At 45.5% G+C, this 21795-nt stretch overlaps 1 protein-coding gene across 3 annotated transcripts in view; it reads right to left on the bottom strand.

Annotated features, from left to right (window-relative positions):
• Positions 1 to 21795, bottom strand: part of ESRP1 (epithelial splicing regulatory protein 1) — a 384375-nt gene that overhangs the window by 166566 nt on the left and 196014 nt on the right. For 2 of the 3 annotated variants that reach the window (XM_086966012.1, XM_086966013.1), the window contains exons 11-12: positions 21254 to 21475; positions 9724 to 9910 (exon numbers count right to left, since the gene is read on the bottom strand). In XM_086966012.1, the coding sequence (XP_086822138.1) occupies positions 9724 to 9910; positions 21254 to 21475 (409 nt within the window). Of the gene's footprint in view, positions 1 to 9711; positions 9911 to 21253; positions 21476 to 21795 lie in introns of all 3 variants that reach the window. The other variant, XM_086966011.1, reaches the window with a different exon arrangement.

The raw sequence follows: 21795 nt of genomic DNA, 5'->3' as shown, positions 1-21795 counted from the left end.
CTATAGTGGGTGGTCTCAGGTCTCGTATCGTTTTGTAACGATTTTCAAAAGACCATGTGCGTTACTGGTGGAGGTAACGCACATGGTCTTCCATTCACTGCACTACAAATTGCACTTTGTTTTGGACACTTTACCTTAAAGCTTGATGACCGCCGATGATAACAGGGCAACACTGGTGAGTACCTACCAGGTTTCCCATTGGTGGTGCGCCCGTGAGGGGTCATCTTGCTTTCTCACATTTTTGTCACCAAACACCGTGTTGTTGATGAATTTTTTCTTGATGGTCTTAAAAGGGATGGAGGCCTTTTAATTTTGGCATGACAACACTGTACTCTCTACCCCAAGGTTTCAAAAAAAGAAGGGAGGGTGTTAAAATATTGCAACCAGAGATACATTGATTGAATAGTATATATTCCCTAAGTGGACCAGGTCATTATTGTTTGAGTGAATGCCCTCTGCCTGCATGTGAAGCTATCAGCGCGCGGCCCCCTGGTGATGCATGCAAGGCTTGAGCCCGGACCGCGCCCTGCTGCTTGTAAAAGTCCCCCGTCTGCCCGCGAACCGTGGGTTCCTCAGCCGAGGGTGCAGGCGCGCGGGTTGGGCCCCGGGCCGTGGCTCCCTGGCATTGTTTTCACCCCCCACGCTTGGCCGGCGGAGCCCTGTGTTACTTTGGCCCGTTCCAGAATGCGCTCCCCGCGGTCACAGGGCTCGCTCCCTGCAGAAGCCCCCTCCCTCCCGCGGGCCGTAGCTCCCGGCCTCAGAGCGAGAGAGGGGACCGGGGAAAAGGGCCCCGGAGCCAGGAATTTCAGGCACGGAGGCGTCAGCCATCGGGGGAGAGCAGAGATTCACAGCGGATTACAAGCCTCTGATGACGGGATGAGGCCTGCCCCAGGGTCAAACTGGACCGAAAGGCAGTTTCCTTTGTGGCAGGGTTAGCACATAATGAGGCACCGAAACAAACCCGAGCTCATGCGCAGGTCAAGCAGTAATGGATCTGAGAAACGCCCAGTCATTTTCAGACTAGGGGGCGAGTTTTTCTTTCCCTCCTCTTCCCATTGGCTGGAATGTAAACAACGGGTGTGTTTTGACTTCTTGTTGCTTACATTCCAGCCAAAGGGAAGAGGAGAGAAAGAAACTAAAAAAAACACCCCGCAATCCGAAAAAGACGGGGCTTAAATTATAATCAATCCTCTTCTCCAATGGCTGGCCGCCGTTTAGGAAGCCAGCCAATGGAGAAGAGGGGCGGGTTTAAGCCTCACAACTAGAAAACATAAAATCTCGCCAGCGAGACTGCGCAAGCGCAGCCTACGCTAGCCGAGACCTAAAAAGCATTGTGAAATCTGAAACATCAACAGATCCCTTTTAAATTTCCAAATATGGCATATTTCACCCTTGAAGTCTTAGAACCCAGGGAGTATAGGTGCGGCAGGACTATATCCACATGGTCTTGGTATGCTCTCGTACAGAAACATTCCGGGCAGACGTAATTGGGAAAATGTTAGCTTGCAACAGAAAAGAACAAGTGCATTTGGGACAGTTCCCCAAAAGAAAGAAGAAACCAAGAGTTGAAATGCATCTGTCCTTGGTTTTACCAAGACAATGCGTTGCATTGTGGAGGAAGAGGAGCCACATACCCAGTGTGCTGATGAGGGCGAGTGCAGAGCACTGCTCGACTGTTAACAACAGGAAGCTACAGAAAATGACAGACCTAGTGATACTCTATGAAACAGTCTGCACAAAGAAGCTAGGTTTTAAGTGATGCACAACACAAATATTGTATGGGTGGAAACAACAATATGTTGTCTTGTCTATATTTGGGACGACTCAATGTAGTAGAAGTTTATGCAGGGGTTAGGAGGTGAAGGGGAAATATCAGCTGGGCAAATATGTAACATTAGTAATGTATCAAATAAAGGTATTTAAAAAGCAGAGGCTGCACCTTTATCAATATTTGCAATAAGTTCCCCGAGAATTTGCCCACCCCAAGAAAGCTTCACACCAATCTTCCTATGTTTGCAGAGAAACACAGTATGAAAGTCCTGGTAACAGCCTGTAAAGGTTTGAATCCGTTTTCTACATCATAGCTGCTTGTGGCAGAGAAGAACAAAATGGTAGCAGAAAGAAATGAGGGATAGGAAACTCTGGGTGACATTCTGTCCCCAAAAAAGCTTACATTTACTAGAAACGTAACGAGGTCTGCAAAGACACACACGAGCATCCATCACGTATGGATTTGTGAACAGTAGGTGAACAGCACACAGGGCACCACCAGCACATGTGGTGTCCTGTTTCGGCCAGCCATGCACATTTGGGGTTGAGAGAGCAAGTGGTGGGGATTTCACCTAGGATGTGTTCAGTTAGTAATTCACAGTGTGGGTCAGGCATTTGATGTGCTTGTGTGACCTCTGTATATTATGGCTCCAGGCTCCTTCAAAAACCGAATCACCATGCCGAACTTGAGTTATAAAAATGTTAGCCGTTACTAAAAATGCCCATTCACCCTGAATATGCACTTGAAATACTGGTGGCCCAGAAGGAGGTTTTATGGCAACGCTATCATTGGTAATTAAAAGGTTTATTTACGGAAAAGCAAAAATATTTTAAAAGAGCTATTTTTCCAAAGTTGCTCCATTACACAGATATTCAGTGAAACCTGTCATCATACTGCAGTAGTACATGAGGAGCGCAGTCCTTGCGGGGCAACAGTTTTTAGGTCGAGCCTAGACAGTGCATGCGCTGTCGCAAGACCTGTAGTAAACAGAATATGGAGGGTAATTTCTCCTGCCGCTTGCCATTGGTTAACTCTGGTGTTGCTCTTCTTATCTAGCTTATCATTGGTTAACTCTGGCATTGCTCTTCTTATCTAGCTTATTGTTGGCTGGCGATCCGATATGTCACTACTGTTTTTGCTGGAAGCAGCACTGACCAACTGCAGTTTAGTTACACTGCTGGGCTGTTATCTTTTTATTTAGGGACTATCTCCGTGTTTTCTTTGCTGTTTGCATTCCCAGATTAAGTTTGCACATCTGCCAGCTTCCTGCCCTCACCCGACGCCTTGCTCCACCGCTCTCTACCCAGGACCGATGCTTCCTGTCTGGCACCACTGTCCTGAAGCAATGGACTCCACTCTCACCGAACAAGGTCACTTTCTGAATTCCACTCTATAATTTTCGAATGGTGGTTGGTGAAAATAGAATGGTTCTTGGCCAAGCCAAAAACCTATGAGTTGAATTTTGAATTTGCATATTTAAGAAAACACTAGGCCACCCACAGGGAATGCTTTATGATCTGGTTAACGTGTGCGTTTATGATAACTTTTTCATCTGTTGTCTCCATTCCATTCATTAACCCCTTCACTGCGGTGGCTATTCTGCTGCAGTGCTAAGGGGGCGGGGCGGAAATGCGGCGGGTGCATGCTGGTGACGGAACCGCTCCGTCACCAGTGTCGGTTGCGCAGTGCTTATGACGGAGCGGTTCCGTCATGGCCCCGCCCGCTCAACAGAACGCTCAGCGCAGGCGCGGAATTCACGCCGCGCAGGAGCGTCGGGAGGGCCATGACGACCCGCTCCGTCATCAGCACAGCGGCATCGCAGCTAATGATGGAGCGGTTCCGTCATCAGCAGGGGAGGGGTTAACGTACTTGGGATGCAGGATACTATGGTGATTTTTTTTCTCTATAGAAAATAAAGATAGTCTTCTCATTGTTTTCATAGGAGCACACATTAACAGTAAATAATGAGCACTGTACATTATCACTCTTAAGCAACGGGTATCGTACGCCTGCTACCAGTACTTCTGTCCCTCACACGACGCCCATTCCATGCTGTCCGTTTGTACGCGTGCGGCTGGCTCTACATGTGTAACCAGCGCCACTCTGCATCAATATTAAAGTGTGTTTTTTTTTTTTTTGCAACATGCTCATTTCAACAGCAGATTGGGCCTATTGCTCAGAGCTCAACGCTTCCAATCCATCTGTTGGGTGGGAAACAGGATATCGGAAAACAGAAATGGCCAGAACAGAGTTCAGCATTGGTGTAGCGCTTTATGAATCGTATTACTCTCACGCACATCTGCATTCAACAACCACAGGATGGCCCTCCTAGTTGCCGCTGTAAATTAACCCTTTAGCTTATTTTGTTTTGTAATTTCTTCACAAGATAAACTGCGTTCTAGGGTAATAACTGTAGGCCACCCGTTGCTGTCCGGTCAACCAAACCTTGTATTTTTGTTCTGCTGGGCTTTGTACAATCTATTGTTTGCAGCCGCTACGAACCTATTTGGGCTCCTTTCTCAACCATGGAATTGCCTGCAACAATTAGTGGCATGGTGAGCGTGAAACGAGCCTTAGAGCAAGCGAAAATGCGCCCTTGATTGCATCTTGTCCTGAGCTCCCATCGTGAACCTGTTGCTGTAAGTACTGGCAGGGCTGTCAACAGCACCCCAGCACTTACAGAACCTGTAGGTAAAAGCTATATGAGAGGCAAGGCAGATCTAACCAGGTGACAAATCTAGCTGACGCCTGCCACTTGCTAAATCACAGACTTACCCTCTAGTAGCACCCTTGGCCCTCATCTTAACATTAACCTATTATGTGCCAAGATTTGTTCATTACATAAGGCTCTGCTCAACTCCTTGTTGAAATGCTTTAAGATCTTAGCATGTTGCTGAGCGATAGCCTCTCACACACTCCATCCTACACTTCAGCCATAGTTTCTTTACGTGACCAAGCGTCAGCTTGTATATCCACCTGGGGTGATAAAACTACATCCATGTCTACATTACCTGAGCATCACAAGGTGGTTGCTGTGCGCCCTGCCCCAAACACCAACCACAACAGTAATTCTGTGTCCCAGACAGATCTTAATGTTCCACTGAAAGATTCTTGATGCAAGGCTCCACTCAACTCCGGTTTCCACCCAGAAAGAACTCGGCTCAAGCACAGTGTGAATTTACAGTTGCCCACAGTGAATCTGCTTACGGATACTTGTCCATATATTATTATCTCAGTAGATGTCCCCGGCACATCTGGTCCTGAACCAACCTCTCATCTCGAAAACAAAGTAATACATTGGCTGTGTAAATAAAGGGGCTTCTGTTTGAACAATTTTGAGCAGATTCTGATGCTTAGAAGGGTTGAATGGATTGGGTCATCCAATAAATGCTTTGCCGACAATTGTATTCTTGTGAAATGTAAGTACCCACAACTGTGAAGCTACCGAAGTGCTGCACTACCTATCCAAAGAGCAGCACTCCGAGAAGCCATTGTTAGGTCTCGGACGACGGCTGGCTTGCCAGCCGGAAGTCGGAGATTTAATGTCTTTCAGTGTGTGCTTTAAACCCGCCTCTCTCTTAGTCTCTCCTCCATTGGCTGGCTTCCTAAACGGAGGCCAGCCATTGGAGGAGAGAGGCGTCCCTCGAAAGAAGCTCAGTCTTTTTTGGATTCGGGGGTGTGTTCGTGCCGTTCTTTCCACTTTTTAGCCACGCCCCTTTTGGGGGCAGCCAAACACGCCCCCGAATCCGAATTCTTCGGATGTTTGCGGCCGCCATTCTTTTCTGTTGTTGTTGTGCTTAGCTGTGTTCGGCAGCTCGTCAAGGACTCTTTCCCTAGACGCCGTTATACTGAGGTCGTGACATTCTATAAAACCTCCAGAGTGTCCTTTCTGTGGCAGGGCTTCGAGACGTCGCTGTAGCGCTCTGCTGGTGGGTGATGCACGGACTCAAAACCCTCTTCGGTGGCAACGCGGACGGGACGCAGCGCTCCTGGCCCCTGTGCTCGCTTTCCTGTGCTCGCATTCCTCTGCTGTCCAGGGCCGCAGGGGTTAACGCACTGGCTGCCCCCGTGAAGGGTTTGCGGTCGGGGAGTAGAGCATGAAATCTGCCGAGTGGGAGAGCAACAGGACTTGTCTTGCCTTCTTCCCCCTGATTGCACTCGTGTTTTTCTTGACTTCTGCCCCGCCGTCCGTGTATGATTGTACTCGGGAGATCAGGGTCTGGTCTCCTGCTGGTCACCTTCTGCACGGCATCACTGGCACGCCGCGGAAACTTCGAGGCATAGGAGCTAGGATCACGGTAAGAGGTCTGTGGTCACCTGCCAGCCACCCCGGGTTCCACCCGCCTTTGCTGCTCCATCTGCTTTATGCCACTCTCCTCGGCCTGACCCCCCTCCCCAACCACTCCTCGACGGTCCCCGTGTCTACTGATTCACTTCACATCTATTGCCCCTTTGCTTTAACTGCCCCATGGCCACTGCTCATTTCCTTTACTTGACCCTTGTCTCTCCTCGTTTACTTCTGACCCCTCCCCCCTCATTTACTGTCCTTCCCAGTACCCACCCAACCAGTTCGCCACCATCTATCCAAGCCAACACCCTCTCTTACACGGTCACCCTTTTCTTTGGTCCCACCGCAACGTGCAACACTCACTGTCTGTGTCTTTGCCCCCTTCCACGACAACCTCCTCAATTTACTGCCCCCTCTCGATCATAGGATCTATTCTCACCCCGCCCCCCACATACACGTTCTCCCTTCCAATTAATTGTCACTAACATACCCTACCTATTCACTGCCCACCCTGCCCGTCCCCTGCCTTTACAGATCTTCGTCTTTAGGTCCACTGCCCCGACGCATTCACCGATTCCCTCTCCTACCCGCATTGCACACTTTCTGCCCTCCCGCCACCATACAGAAACAAGGTCTTCTCCATACATTGCCCTTCATTCTCGACCCACTGCTTCGTGTTAGTAATTGGCCTTCACTTCCTCCTTTTATTGCCCTGGCACTTCACTGGTCCCCTGCCCTCAGCCTTGCTGAGGTAACGCTTGTTGATGCTCTGCTCCATAGCTTACACCACCCACACTATATGGGAGGAACCAACCTTACTTACAGAAGAGCGCATGTTTTTGAGCGATTTGGGGGTCTTCTAGAGATTTACCGCCCCCAATATGGAAAAAAGAGCGGAGACAGAGGTCTTACTTATTTCGAGAAGGAAATTATTTCACAGTTTGGGGGGAAGGATGGGTACACAGACAGCATTAATTACTTCTTGTAAGGGTGCCCTCTGCAGTAGGCCAGCGTGTTTTCAGTTGCTAGGAGATGGAGGCTGGCGGTCATTTGGCTGACTGGCTCCAGATCACAGTTCTAGTCCGTCCTGCCCCCGCTTGAATACATGCATTGCTCATAGGCAGATTATCACTTTCTGATCCACTTTGCAGGTCTACCAAAATACTGTAGTGCTCAGAAGTTCGCTCAGTGCTATTGCAGGTGCTATGTAAACAGCCGTAGATTAGTGCAAGCGAAGGTGAGTGAAATGCAGGTTGCCCTATGGTGAATAAATTATATTTGACTTGTAAAAAACTAAAGTCCGCTGTTTAGAATTCACCAGTTGAGATTTCTGGTTAAAGAAATAATCAGTTTACATTTGTCATGGGAGCATAATAGGAAACTTGCATTCCTGTGTGTCCTAGATTTTTTCCGCATCTTTTGCATTGCCTGGTGGTTGGGGACTGGTGGCACGATGATGAAAGAGTTTCCGGTTGGGAGACATAACATCAGTTCTCCTCATTTTAAATTAATATGCACTGCAATATTTTGACTTAATCGGTATTCTTTTACTTCATGTATTGCAATTCCCTTTGTAAACTGAGGATGTGTGTGTGTAAGTGCCTCCGTTTTTCTTGCCTCTACCATCCTGTTTGTGCCGTTTTTCTTGCCTCTGCCACCCTGTTTGTGCCTTTTTCTTGCCTCTGCCACCCTGTTTGTGCTCGTTTTTCTTGCCCTCTGCCCCCTGATTGCAGTAATTTTTTTCTTGCCTTCTGCCCACTGATTGTGCCATTTGTCTTGCCTCTGCTCCCCTAATTGTGCCATTTTTCTTGCCTCTGCTCCCCTAATTGTGCCATTTTTCTTGCCTTTGCTCCCCCGATTGTGCCATTTTTCTTGCCTCTGCCCCCCTGATTGTGACATTTTTCTTGCCTCTGCCCCCCTGATTGTGCTCGTTTTTCTTGTTTTCTCGGTTACTCAGGAGAGCATCTTCTGTGGCCCTCCACGGCCCGAGAGAGCAGAGGGTAGGGGGGAAGCCCGTGCCTTGGGCATCCATAGCTACCCTGTGTGTGCTGACAGAGATGGGTGGTTGTCCTGCATAGAGGGATTGTTTGAGAAACGTTGTGTTTACGTGAATTTAGAAGACTTGCCGGAAATAGGACTATTAATTTGGTGGCATGATAAGCATTGAGCAGGCCAGGGTTTAATACCTATTATTAAGCCCTACATTATTAGTTATATCACACAGAATGTATTAGTAGATGTCGTACAGCCCGCGCGGGCCCACCGGACTTTTGTCATCCTGTTTCCTCTGCTTCGCAAGCCATGGTGGAGTTGGTAAATGACCTCCTGCAGCTGCAGGCCGTGGGTGCGTGGAGGGACCCGACGACCAGCGACAAGCTGCGGGCCGCCACCATGCTGCTCGACACCGTGGAGGAAGGGGCCTTCGTGCTGGCGGAAATAGTCCCGGAGAACACCGACAACCACCGTGAGTACCACTTCCGTCCCCTTTTAAAGTCACACAGCACGACGGAGGGCACAAGCACACTCCTGCCTAGCAAAACTTAAACTGCACATTTTCTGACGAACTGAAAACCAGTAGCTTTGTAGTTTTTGTGAAAAATCTATATTGTGTAGGTAGCAATAGCGTTTATTGGTCCACCTCTACCTTTAATAATGCAGAGACCATTGCATTGTAAATGCTTGTTTTTCGGGTTGCCGCTGTACGTTCCCTTTAAGATCTCAAAGTTTTCTGCCTGCAAGGATGCCGCCCACATTTCTTATTTCAGCTGCATTTCAGCATTCGTTTCCAATCTACTCTTGTGATGCTGGATCCATCTGCCTTCTTAATTTTCATTCCAAATTACAGTATCAAAGCTTTTGCCCCGACAACGTAAAAGAGCAATTAGCAAGCATTTGTAATGCAATAGTTCTCGCATTTACACAAGTTTAAGCTATTGGCATTATAAAGTACAATGCCTTTTATTTGTGTTTTAAAAACCAAAAGATAAATAAATAGCTCAAACTTGCATAAAGGCGAGATCTATTGCATTGCAAATGCTTGTTAATGAGGTTCCATCCCCCACTGCCTACCTGACCTCAATAGTGTTCATCAGGGTTGGCCTGGGAGATAACGGCAGCCAGGGAAAACATTTCAGTACGAGACCCATATAAGACTGACTAAGCAAGCAAGCCAGACCCTCTGCGTATGGGTATGGTGGGGTTCTCCGCCCAGTTTTTACCAGCCATTCTGAAGAGAAACTCTGGAAGTGGTGCCGAACAAAGCGCCATTATTTCTCTCTAGTACATCATCATGCCCCGATTAGAAGAACGTGTGCTGCGCCCTTAGGCATGCATGCTGGGCTGTCTCGGTCTATCCAGCATTCAAACCACTGGGCACAGTAGGCTTTAGAAGATAAATCCAGTTACTTGGAAAAAGAAAATAGAGCAGAGGAAGGTATTACTGTATATTAAATCCGCTTGATCATACCCAAAGTGTGTAATGAAAATCAATATTTTTTTAGTAGAAGATCACTAATGATCAAAGGTTGGCAAAGCCGTAAGAAACCATCATCGCAATGTAACAGAGAACCAGGAGCACAACCCGCATAGAGAGAAGCTCCAGCACCTACCAGCACAAAGCGGAGGAAAGCACCAAGCCCCAAGCAGCACTTACATGGTAACTTACATGGCGGCGGGGACAAGCCATTGCGATTTAACGTCCCCCCCATTAACACAAAGTTCATCTCCTCCGCAGAACACTGAAAGACCTCAACGTATCGGTCCTTCATCGTTCTCTTGTGAGACTTCTGCGCAGCCAGAAATGCCCGTTCCGGAGACTTCATCTCAATAAAAGCATCCCCTGAAGGACGTCCCTGCAGGCAAAGGGAACAAGGAGATGTTGGAGCAATACTAAAGCAAATTTCCTTGAAGTTAAAGATTTTAATCTGAAATTTACAAGCATTTCTCAGATAAAAGTTACCAGTAATTGTTGCTTCACTCATCTAATACATTTAAAAAGATGACCATTTTAGTTTTCTTTTACATTTCTTCATCCACCTGTGAGGGTGACCTGTCTGGACCTGGCACTTACCTCTACAGGAGTGAGTAGACATCCTTAATTCAGTATTTAAAGGGTGTACTTGTAAATGAATCCTCTTTTAATATCATTATATAGATTTAGTTCCTTCATTTCATTTTCTGTGTTCTCATATTTATGTGAATTATTGTCAGGTCCAAGAATAACTCAAACTCAGAAGGATGGGGTGTCCTACTCTAAATGGCATTTCCAAATAACTGCATCAAACGCATAACCTATCTGAACTGATTTACAACTTCACAGCGGTCTGAAATTATCTGGGTCAATATACAATGACACTCATTAAAAAAAACACATCATCAGCCGTACTCTCCAACGTCTTTCCTGATCGTAGCGTTTCACACTTAAATGCAATCTATGGGAATTCTTTTTTTACTCTCACTACTGGAAGGCACATCTCCCATCTTCATGACTGACCCAATCCCAATCTGTCTTTCAACTATGCAGGACAAGAGACTGTCAGCAATGGGGTGGCGTGAGAACGTTTCAGCTGGAGTATGGTCCACCAGAGTGGAGACACGGTCCAGAGTCCCAGACTCAGACACATGTACCATCTCAATGGTCACCTATGCGAGATGATAGCCTAAAGAGTGGTGGTCTGCGGTGCTTCACCCACTTCATTTCTGGCCAGAAATCCTTGAGTTCTGAGTTTTGCTGACTCCCATCTGCCTTATACAATTTGCTCAAACAGAAGACAGACTGGGATTTGGACGGTCCACTGGAAACTGCTTGCAGGTGACAGACTTCCCGTCCAAGTCTTGGTCTCATGAGGGTCCAGTCTACCCTACAGTGCAGTGGGGGGGAAGGGGTTACTGCTGTCCGGGCTCTCCCAAATGCACGCCTCTTCTCCCATCTAACCCCTCATACCAGAGCAGTAGGACCAATGTGTTAAAGGAATCCCGGCAGGCCATTTGCCAATGAGATCTTTCTGTGAAAATACATACAAAGTATGCACCCTTTCACCCAGAACTGAATCCTGTGCAAGAGCACACCCAGTCACCACCATCATGGCCTGACAAGACTTGGAATGTTACTGCTGGGCTCTTTAATGGCGGCTACCAGTAGGCCTGCAGAAATCTCGAACTCTTCAGACTCGGCAGGGAAGGCATCCTTTCAGTTTTAAAAACACTAGGCCCATGGATGTCAGCCTTCCCCCAACGGCAGCAAATGTTGAATTAACCATGGGTGAACTGTATGACGTAATAGGATTATTACTATAATTCGTAACTCTGTTTCTAAAGAAAATGAAGATCAAACAGTTCTTTCGGCTCTAAAATGTCACACGTCAATGCATGCCTACACCTTTAAAGTACCATGATGCAAATGTAACTGCTCCCATGCACTTTCTCGTATGGATAGTGGAGTGAGAAGTGAGAACAGAGGTATTTTTTTCTAACAGTTGGGTAGTTGAATTGAGTGGGAATGGTCCTTGTGCAATTGCTCCACAGGTGTAGTCTGGGACTGCAACATTTCTAATAAAGTTTGAGCAACAGCACATTTACACATTTAGAGCAATCAGGTTTAAAAAAGAAACCGGATGAGCTTCATATTAAATCTTGCAATTTTTCCAGACTTCGTTTTGTCCTTCAAATGGCTGTTTTATGGTCGCGATAAAAGGTCTAGCGGGTGACTCTGGATTTGTAAAGAGGGGTGGGGAGGGTCTGGTAACTGTAAAGATTTAAGCATTGATGAGACAGAATCCTATTGCTTCATATCAGCCACCAATCCTTTGTGTTATTTTCAACCCTTTAAAGGTGGGAAACTTGAGGTTTCTACATATTAAGATGAAACTGGTTGCATACTCGTGTCTGGTATTGGTAAAGGTGGCATGTGCTGACCAGGAGTCCTATCTGGGCATCATAAGTCATTCAGGTATTAGGTTTACTTCTAGGCTTCTGACAATGGTACTGGGAGAATCTTTAGTGCATAAGTGGCAAGTAATGAGTTGGTACGTGATACTCAGGACGAATAAAGTCTGTAGAGAATTGGCAAAAAGGTAAACTCTGTGGAACACCACAAATGGGATGACTGGAGCAGGGACAAAAAGTGCTGGTGGAAGCCAGAAGCCAGGTTCAAGTGATCGAGAAGATTGTTGTTGTCAATATGCAACTGGAATTCCAATGATCTTGGATGTAGTGAGGAGGACAGCGATTGGCCTCTGGGTGGTATTGATGCTTGGATTAGGTGACTTTCCTGAGCTGTGGCTTAACAAAGGCTTGTCAGAAGGTGGCTTGAACCTTTTTCCCTGTTTCTGGCCTGCCCATGTTATGTGATCAGTTGTTACTATTACTGCATCCCGATATTAATTTACTTGTTTGTGATTGAATGTCAGTATCATCAAGAGATGCTAAACACAGTTTTGAGTTGGTAATGGAAAGTAGCATCAAAAGAGATGGAAGCTGAAATGATTGGCAAACGCATTTCTTAAACTGCATATCCGTTCACACTAAGAAGGCCATTCACAGAAATAAATACAGATTTTACAAGTGTGTATAGATGGAAAATGGTTTTAAAAGTGACAACATTTCAAAGCAGGGCGCCAACAAGAGCATGGCAATTCCAGATATGTAATAATTAATAGGAACCCATACTTCAAAAACATCAAGACTACTGTCACTTATATCTACTAAAAGAACCCTCTTAACTGGGGTATTTTAAGTTCGTAGGTGTAAAGCACAGCATACCCGATCTTACACTAGAAGTGGTTGGCAGCATTGCTCAAGCTTCTTTCAAAGATGTTTCCAGTACAGCAAAGCCCCTCACCGGGGTATTTTAAGCTGACCTTCAAGTATCTATAATATGCAATCTACTGCAATCGAAGGTGCTCTGGAAACGGTGACAACTCTAAAAGAGCAGATACTTATAGCCTATTTAGCTGTAAATGGAAATTACCCACTCACAACACAGCTTTACTTTGAAACTTAGGCCTGATGTGTCTGGTCTTGATAGCTCTTTTGCAACAGATTGTAATGACCAGCAAGATTGCACCTCTCTTCTTTGATGGCTTCAGTGGCCATCATTCCTCTATTGGAAGCCAGGTGGCTATAGTAATAGGCCTGTACAGAGCATTCTGCCATATACTCTGGGGCCCCAAAGTGCAGTGCTAAAAGATTAACTGTTTCTGATGGCATACACGCTTGGACGTTCTGCCACCCTGCTCCTTCAAAGATCCATGTTCAAGAAACAACAGGGTCTTTCCAGAGACGTTTTAAGGCATGGGCAAAGTGGGCTCTGGCCCAGGGCTCCGGCCTTTTGGGGAGCCCCCTCATAGAGCTAGCTCTTTTCTGCAGAGTCTTGTCCTGGTGACCTTGAGTAATGCTTAGACAGATTCTTTTATATACCATTCTTCTTTAATTTATTTTTAATGTGGGTGATGTGTGAAAGTCTATTACACATGAATAAAGCCTGACCCCAAACTAATGGCTGTTAGGACTTCAGCACGCAACAACATTGGTGTATATACTCAGTCTTGAATATTTAATTCGTATTCTTCATGAAATTTTTAAACAGAAACATTTACATTAGTCAACATACATATATCATTTTGTACAATCCATAAGAATAGGGGTTCAACTGTACATATAAGAAAGAAAACACCACATTTGTTTAAACCCAATGCATTTCGGGACGCGTGGTCCCTTCGTCAGGGGTTCCTTTCAACAAAACAAAATTCGTTTCTGTGGCGATTTTTATTAGGTCTGCGACCTGCAAACTATTGGAGAGTTGGCAGGAATATTGCCTTAAATGTGTGGAGTCGCGTTTAACCAACAAAGAACCAAACGTGCTTGAACGGCTACCTTAATCTTTACTGTACCGTGAGCTGGGGGTCGCGTAACTAGTTAGCATGGAGGAGTCTCGTTCGTTATCGGAATTAACCAGACAAATCACTCCACCAACTAAGAACGGCCATGCACCACCACCCACAGACACGGACACGGAAAGGATTGACAGATTGATAGCTCTTTCCAGCTCACGGTACAGTAAAGATTAAGGTAGCCGTTCAAGCACGTTTGGTTCTTTGTCGGTTAAACGCGACTCCACACATTTAAGGCAATATTCCTGCCAACTCTCCAATAGTTTGCAGGTCGCAGACCTAATACAAATCGCCACAGAAACGCATTTTGTTTTGTTGAAAGGAACCCCTGACGCAGGGCCGTTTCTACCATTAGGCCAGACTAGGCGGCCGCCTAGGTCGGCAAAAGGGAGAGGGCGGCAAAAACAAGAGTCAGAGATTCCTTTTCATTTCCACACTCATTGTGACAGTATCAAAGCAGTGCCAGGACTCTGCGTCCCAAACCTCGGCTCCCAGGCGGGGACAGAACATCTGCAGCTGCGGTGCACAGCATGCCCTTGAGAGGCACCAGGTGCTGAGGGCAGACCTGGGCACAGGACCTTGGGTGGGCCGGGCATACTGGAGGGCCACCCTGTGCAGGAGGGGACAAGCGGTGGCGCTCTGTGCTCCGTACCTGCTGCATGGCATATTACAGGCACACACACACTCTCGACCTTCCCTCTCGTGCTGAGGGTTCCCGGTGCATATTGCAAACACATGCACACAATCGACCTTTCCTCTCTTGCTGTGTGTACTCGACCTCCCGACCCAGACAGGAAGGAACAGCTAGAACTTAGAAGTCCTGGGGTTAGCGGCATTTAAGCGCTGCACCCAGCACCTAGAGGCCTAACACGCCTGGGTATTCTTACGCATTCCTTCCATTAGCAGCAAGCTCGCTCTTCAGCACTGAGGGAACCGGCTGTTGTGGACACATGGTTCGCCTCTCGACAGCAGGCCAGGGCGGCAAAGGGATCAACTGCTCAGGTACAGCCACCCGTGGAAAAAAGCTGCATGGGTTGGTGAGTCACGCCCTGTTCACTTCAACCACCAGAGCGAAGGATGAGGCCCATCCGTCATTCTCCACATGTATCTACCCAATGCGCATGTTAGTTTATTTTCCCTTCCTCGCCTTACTATTCAGCTGCAGACACCCCTCCCCAGTCTGCGATCCAGTGAGCCACGCCCCTCTTTTCACAATCCATCTGGTTCGATGTGCACTTTCCCTGCAGCTGCGGTACTTCAAGTTGTGCTTATTTTTCTGAAAATAGGAAATTTGCAATGTATTGCTGCAGCTTCTCTACCACCGGTGATTTAAAACGTGTACGTGCTTGTTCTGTTTAAGCATGAATATTTATGTCTTGGGCTCAGTCTTTTCCTGCTGATTTAGATTGTGCAAAGGGCCTGACCTAGCAGGCAGTGTAGGTGTGTGATGATGAGGAAAGATGCTCAGTGGAAAGAGCTCTGCTGGTGTGTTGTCCGAAGGAGTGCCCACGCCTTCTGTGAACAACGTGCACTATGATGATAGAAAGGGTGCGCTATTAAAAGCATTCAGGCAGTGGTTCTGCAGCTCCTGCCTTGGTTCAAGGATTGTTCTTTCTGAAATTGATGTCAGTTTACAGTTATTATACATTGGGACTTACGTGAACATTAAATTATACAGTTCACACTGCGGAAGTAAAGACACACACATGGAGACCGTGCGGCGCCTGTAAGTAATGATGGCTGGTATTTGTACTTTAGTTTTCGAGACAAGTTTTTGTAACCCACAAGCTATCCCCACCCCCTATAATAGAAGTTCACACATGTATAGGGCTTTGTGAAGTTGGTGACAAGCGGGAAAAGCTAGCTGACCGCGCCAAAGTCATTCATTGAGCAAAGCACAGACGCATGCTGCTCTGGCAGCTGCAGTGCGTGTGACAGGGCTGCTCTACACCACGCAGTGCATTGCTGGTCTGCCCTGGTGTTGAATTAATAAATGTGAATAGGCTGGGCTCAGCGACTATAGCTGGCTGCATCACCGTGGCAGACGTCACGTGAATTCATGGCACCTCAGGACTGCAACACTGTCCATATTTTGCCTGGGAGACAGGACTTAGAGGGCATGGCGCCCCGTCAGCGGCGCTAGGGAGGCGTCATTTATGATTCTGAAGTTTCGTTTTGCAGCCTGCGCCACAACTACCTCTCATCATGATGCCCCCCTCCCCTGTGCCTCCCATCACAATGCGCCCTCGACTGGACCAGGCTGCTGGAAACAGGTTATCGCTGCGGGGCTCACACATACAGGTCTGTAATATCCGGCCTTCCTGCATTGTACATTTATTTAATTTTAAAGGGTTAGTCTGAGCATGTGTCGTTACTGCTCTTCTCGGGCATCCCTGGTGCCCCTGCGGGATATGCAGCACTCCGCTCAGCTAACTGTAAAAGTGAGTGACTGGGACTGGCAGCCGTAGTCTGTTCATGGTAGGGGGAGAGAGTGATGATAGTAAAAGGGAGGAGAGGGCGGCATTTTTCAATTCTCGCCTAGGGCGGCAAAACACCTAGAAACGGCCCTGCCCTGACGAAGGGACCACGCGCCCCGAAATGCATTGGGTTTAAACAAATGTGGTGTTTTCTTTCTTATATGTACAGTTGAAACCCTATTCTTATGGATTGTACAAAATGATATATGTATGTTGACTAATGTAAATGTTTCCGTTTAAAAATTTCATGAAGAATATGAATTAAATATTCAAGACTGAGTATACACCAATGTTGTTGCGTGCTGAAGTCCTAACAGCCATTAGTTTGGGGTCAGGCTTTATTCATGTGTTTCTCACTGTTTAGCAGACAGTAATTCAGCACAGCACACATACCATATTATATTGCTAATCTGTTTAACTGAGTGCGACCTCCACCCACATACATTGAAAGTCTATTACAGACATTTTGCAGAGAAATGTGTTTATATTTCATGCAAAATCCATAAAAAAAGGGTTCTTTTAGATCAAAAGGAATTGAAATATGAGAAATGGGAGGGTGACACAGAGGTTATTTGCAGTAACATTAGTGAGCTGCTGCTGTGTTACAGTTTTGAAAACACAAGTTACTATCCCTTAATATTAAATATAGACACATTTAGAATTTGCAATAGTGTGCTTGTACACTGTCAGTGACCTGGCCAAAGGGTGCTTGAAAAAGATGAAATAGGAACATAAATTCAAAGCTGTTCCAAACAGGAGCCCCCAAAATAATTTGGCCCAGGGCCCCCAAAATACTTAAAATGTCCCTGGGTCTTTCACAGTCTTTCTCTGAGAGTGCCACTAAGTTAATCAATTCTTATATTCCTCCTCAGAGCGGTACAGCCCTTTTGTTTGACATATTCAAAAATGGTCTGAAATGCGTTCTAGTCGAGTGACGCATTCAGTGTTAAGCTGCAATGCTTACTTTACAGCCTTACATATAGACTTCTTTCCCTGGCACTGCTTTCCTTATTCAATCGAATCTGCAGGTGCAACTCTTTTGAAACTGTATGTACTTATTCCTTTATCGTATATATTCTATTCTAATGCTGAACATAACCCAACATTATTCATTTTTTAAGTGTGATGAGAAACCCTCAGTATATTTAGGATTAGATGAAAGCATAAAATAAAAGAATATTTGTAAAACGTCATCCACAAATGTCTTTTCACTCTAATTTTTTCTATCGTGCTATGAGCTTCAACAATATAGCACAAAGCATACCAAGCCGCCAAGGACTGCTGTGTACCCACAGAACTCAAAACCAACTAATATCCTTAATACTAATTTGATGGGGTGCGACTTTATTCTGCGGGAAACTAAAATAATGACATTCTTCAACTTCGAAGATATCAATAGGTGCGTTTTAATAAAGACAATTCCAAAGTCTAGAAATATATTTTGTGTTAAATACAGTTTTGGGCAAGTTAATAAACACCCTGGAATTTTGGGGTTGATTAGTAAAATATTTACAGCCCCTTAAAGAGACAGAGCAGCGTTGGAGAGTGTGAGGGTGTGGTGGGATTTATGGAGAGGACAGCATTGATGGGAAGTTGTGAAGAATGGTTGTAAAATGCACACTGTAGATACATAGTTGAAAAAGGCATCTGATGGAAGTCTTGAGGTTGCATAGTAATGGGACGGTATGTGTGACATCACATTGTCGAATTACATTGTAATCAGACTGATGGAATGCCACAGAGAAACAATTGTAAGGGTCTCACGTACAAAGGTCTATACATACTTCGTTTCTTAAAAGAAGGTTTTGCCAAGGGGCTCGGAGAGAGAAAAGAACCCATGGCCATAGAAAGCAGAGTCTGGGCTCCTGTGGGAAGAGACTTCCTAGTCCGCATTTCGCAGTCACCCCAAAGTACAGGCGCCCCGTTCGAAAACCAGCTTCAAGAAGTAGTGTAGTTCTCAGAGGGTCTTGACTTCAAAGTAATATGCCTATAAATTAACTGGTATTTTGAAGCTTTTATTATTACCACTAATAACAAGAAAACTACTAAGAAAACCAACAACAATTTAAATTTATGCAATTCCCTCCCAGTGTCATGCAGCCTGAAGCACTAAAGATCACAAACCAGCGTCCAACCCATTGAGCAACGTTATCGACTTTAACAGGTTTGCTCCCGATGATCAAGGGAGCCCTAATTACCCAGACACTGTCATTTCACAACCTTATTGTCTCTGTTTTATGTTGCGGAGTCATATAGGTATCTGGTTAGACCGAGAATAATCAAGCTATCGTTCAACTCAAAAAGAGAACGCTGATGATCCAGGCTCAAGGGACATTGGTTCTGCGGTCAATAAAAGAATATGTTAGGTGAAGATACCCGGCTACACTGGTGTCACAGAATACATAGGCCCAGATGTAGGTAAATCTGATTTACCGACTCTAGAATACCGAATTTTACTGATTCAGTATTCTAGATTCGGTAAAGCAGATGTAGGTAAAAATTCAGTAATTTTTACCGAATCTGTATGATTCGGTAATTACTGAATCGGTATTTACCGATTCGGTAATTGCCATTGATTCCTATGGGCCTGTAGGCCCATAGGAATCAATGTAGGCCTGTAGGCCCATAGGAATCAATGTCAATTACCGAATCGGTAAATACCGATTCAGTAAAATTACCGATTTTGCAAGGGTGACAGGGTGTCACTTTGACACCCTGTTGCACCCCTGATTTTGACTTGTGTGCCATGTGACACATACATGCCCTTAGGGCATGTCTGTGTGCCACATGGCACAGGTGTACATGCACAGATGTGAAGGTACACAGGTATTCGTTATTTACCATGCAATAGAATTACATGGTAAATAACTAATCGGTAAAGGCCTGTGGCACTGTTTTCTGTGCCACCTACATATTGATTTACCGATTCGTTAAATTTACAGAATCGGTATTTTGCCGATTCGGTAACTTCACTGATTTGGTAAATATACCGATTCAGTACATTTTAAGGCCCGAACATCTCCATTTGTAAATACCGGTTGGTAACAGCCGAAATCTGCCTTTACCGACCCGTGTTTGCCGACCTACATCTGGCCCATAGTGTGTAATACGACGCCTGTCATTCTGTGAGGGGTTATATATGCCTGGGAGCTCATAGGATGCTGGAGGGTTCAGTTTATAATTAAAGTAGTCCTGATCTTCCACATTCACCTTGAGTGAAGAACTTTGGTTCTTGCATGCTGCCGTTTAGTTTCTAGAAATGGCTTTATGAAGAGTTCTAAACATGGATCCCTATTTGAACCTCCAAATTCCACTTTCAATCTCACTGTGTGAGCAATATGATGCACTTACAGATCACACATGTACAGGCAACACCATCTCTAGACCCTACACATATGGTTTAAAAACTCTTTAATCACTTAGTGTTCATGCCAATCGAGGTAACCGCAAAAGTGATTTGCTGGCATAAGTAAAAGTGTGGCATGGACCTAAATGTGGGCTTTGTGGGCCAAGTGTATTGGAACTTATCCATGTATGGCTCTATGATATTTAAAATGTTATGCCAGCTCCTAATGTCTGATGAAGTGGTTTGAGCATGTGAGAAATTCAATTAGGATTCCTAAGTCCAAAATAGTCACACACCATAGTCCTTTCTTTAGCCATAAAGGAACCTCTTCCTGGAGAATGTGGTACTGTACATTTGCTTAGATTACGCTGAACCGCTAAAGCCTAAAGCTGAACCAGCAACATGCATAATATTACTATGACCAGTTTTCCGGGCAAGGGGTGACTGAGCCCATCTTGAAGCTATATGTAGGGAACGTTTCCTTGTGAGATTGGTGTAATTATTATGGTGGGTTAAATTCTCCTTATGGCACTAAATGAAGCCTTCACAAGAGTAGGAGGAACAGTTTCTAAGCTATGGACGTCTGTGGCAAAGCAGTAAATGTCACAGTTGTCTTGGAAATAGTGTGGAGGGCTTAGGAGACCTCTGGATAGCAGGGCTGCACATGCAGAATTTACAGCAATATTGGATTTGCAGGTTATTTTCAATATATACAGTGAGACGCATTAAAGTAAGGGTAAGCAAAGGGTGGATGGATTAGGACTAGGAACAACTTTACACAATTTAATGCCAGTCTGCCCGTATAACTATGCGGGTTCGGTAAAGTTTGGTCAAGCTTGGCAAAGTTAATGACCTTTTCTGCTGTTTAGGGGTAACCACATCAAGTTTGGTAGCAAGTTGAAGGAACATCCAGGCATATATTTATTGCTCGTGTTTCTTCCATTACTAAGAAATGATCAGAACAAACTACTCAGGCCAATGTTTCGAGACCTATGGGTCCAAACCATTAATGAAGGTACTGATAGCTGCTGCACTGGTGCAATGCCGTCACCTACCATCCTTCTGAAAGATAACAGCAAATTGTTCCAATCCGGTTACAATTGAAAGTTTATGTTGGAAGCTGGACGTTTCTTCGAGCTAGACCCAGGCATGGGCATGTCCTATATTTTTACTTAATGCACCAAGGGCCGAGGGGTAACCAGAAGGCATTTTAGGTTTCTAATATTTTTTTTAATATTTTTTGATTGAGTTAAGAATAGCGGACAAGTGAGGGAGGACGAAAGTGAGGGGAATGCACCACCAAGGAGCTTTGTGCCACTGTGCCTAGAACAGCAAGGCTGCTTTACTTTTGTGTCATACTCGATTAGCCCTATCTCATCTGTCCATCTCTTTGTATTTACCTAATCTGATTATTGCTCAGAAGGAATACAAATGTGTGCAAATATGAGCAAGATTCAGCTGCAATTTCGGTTGTCGACCTACCTGGGGATTGAACACTAAGTGGACTCCTTGATTCCGAATGTCAGTGGAAAACTCTCCCAGGAAATCCAAGATGTCCTCAATGGAAGCAGCATATGGAAGCCCTCTTAGGCGGATGCAGTCTCGCACACTGACCGGGGGTAGATATGGCTGAGATAGCCTGGAAACGATGGGAGGAGGGGTCGGGAGAGACATGAGGGGCACAGAAGAGACTCTGTTCAGTACCTGCAGAAGAAACAAATGGTGGGTTTTGGGTAAATGACTAGTTTTACTGCCTCAAAAAAAACTCAACAGCAGTGTGAATGACTGTTTACATTTTAGAGATCTTAAATATGCATTCTTATTGGCATTGCAATATAACTTTTATGGCACAAACACATACTGTCCCGAAGTCAGCAGGTGGTGAATGGTATAAATATCATACACTATACTTTGGGAAGGGTCAGCGGCTAAAATGTAAAGCCTCAACGGGATATTCAGCCCCACTATAAACGTTCAAAACACAACATATATCCCGGGGTCTAGTGATAAGGAACACAAATACT

This window comes from Lissotriton vulgaris, chromosome 4_1 (genome assembly GCF_964263255.1).
Source record: "Lissotriton vulgaris chromosome 4_1, aLisVul1.2, whole genome shotgun sequence".
In the NCBI taxonomy this organism is placed as follows: Eukaryota; Metazoa; Chordata; class Amphibia; order Caudata; family Salamandridae; genus Lissotriton; species Lissotriton vulgaris.
The sequence above is the reverse complement of the archived record's forward strand: the minus strand, read 5'-3'. Positions and strand labels throughout refer to the sequence as shown.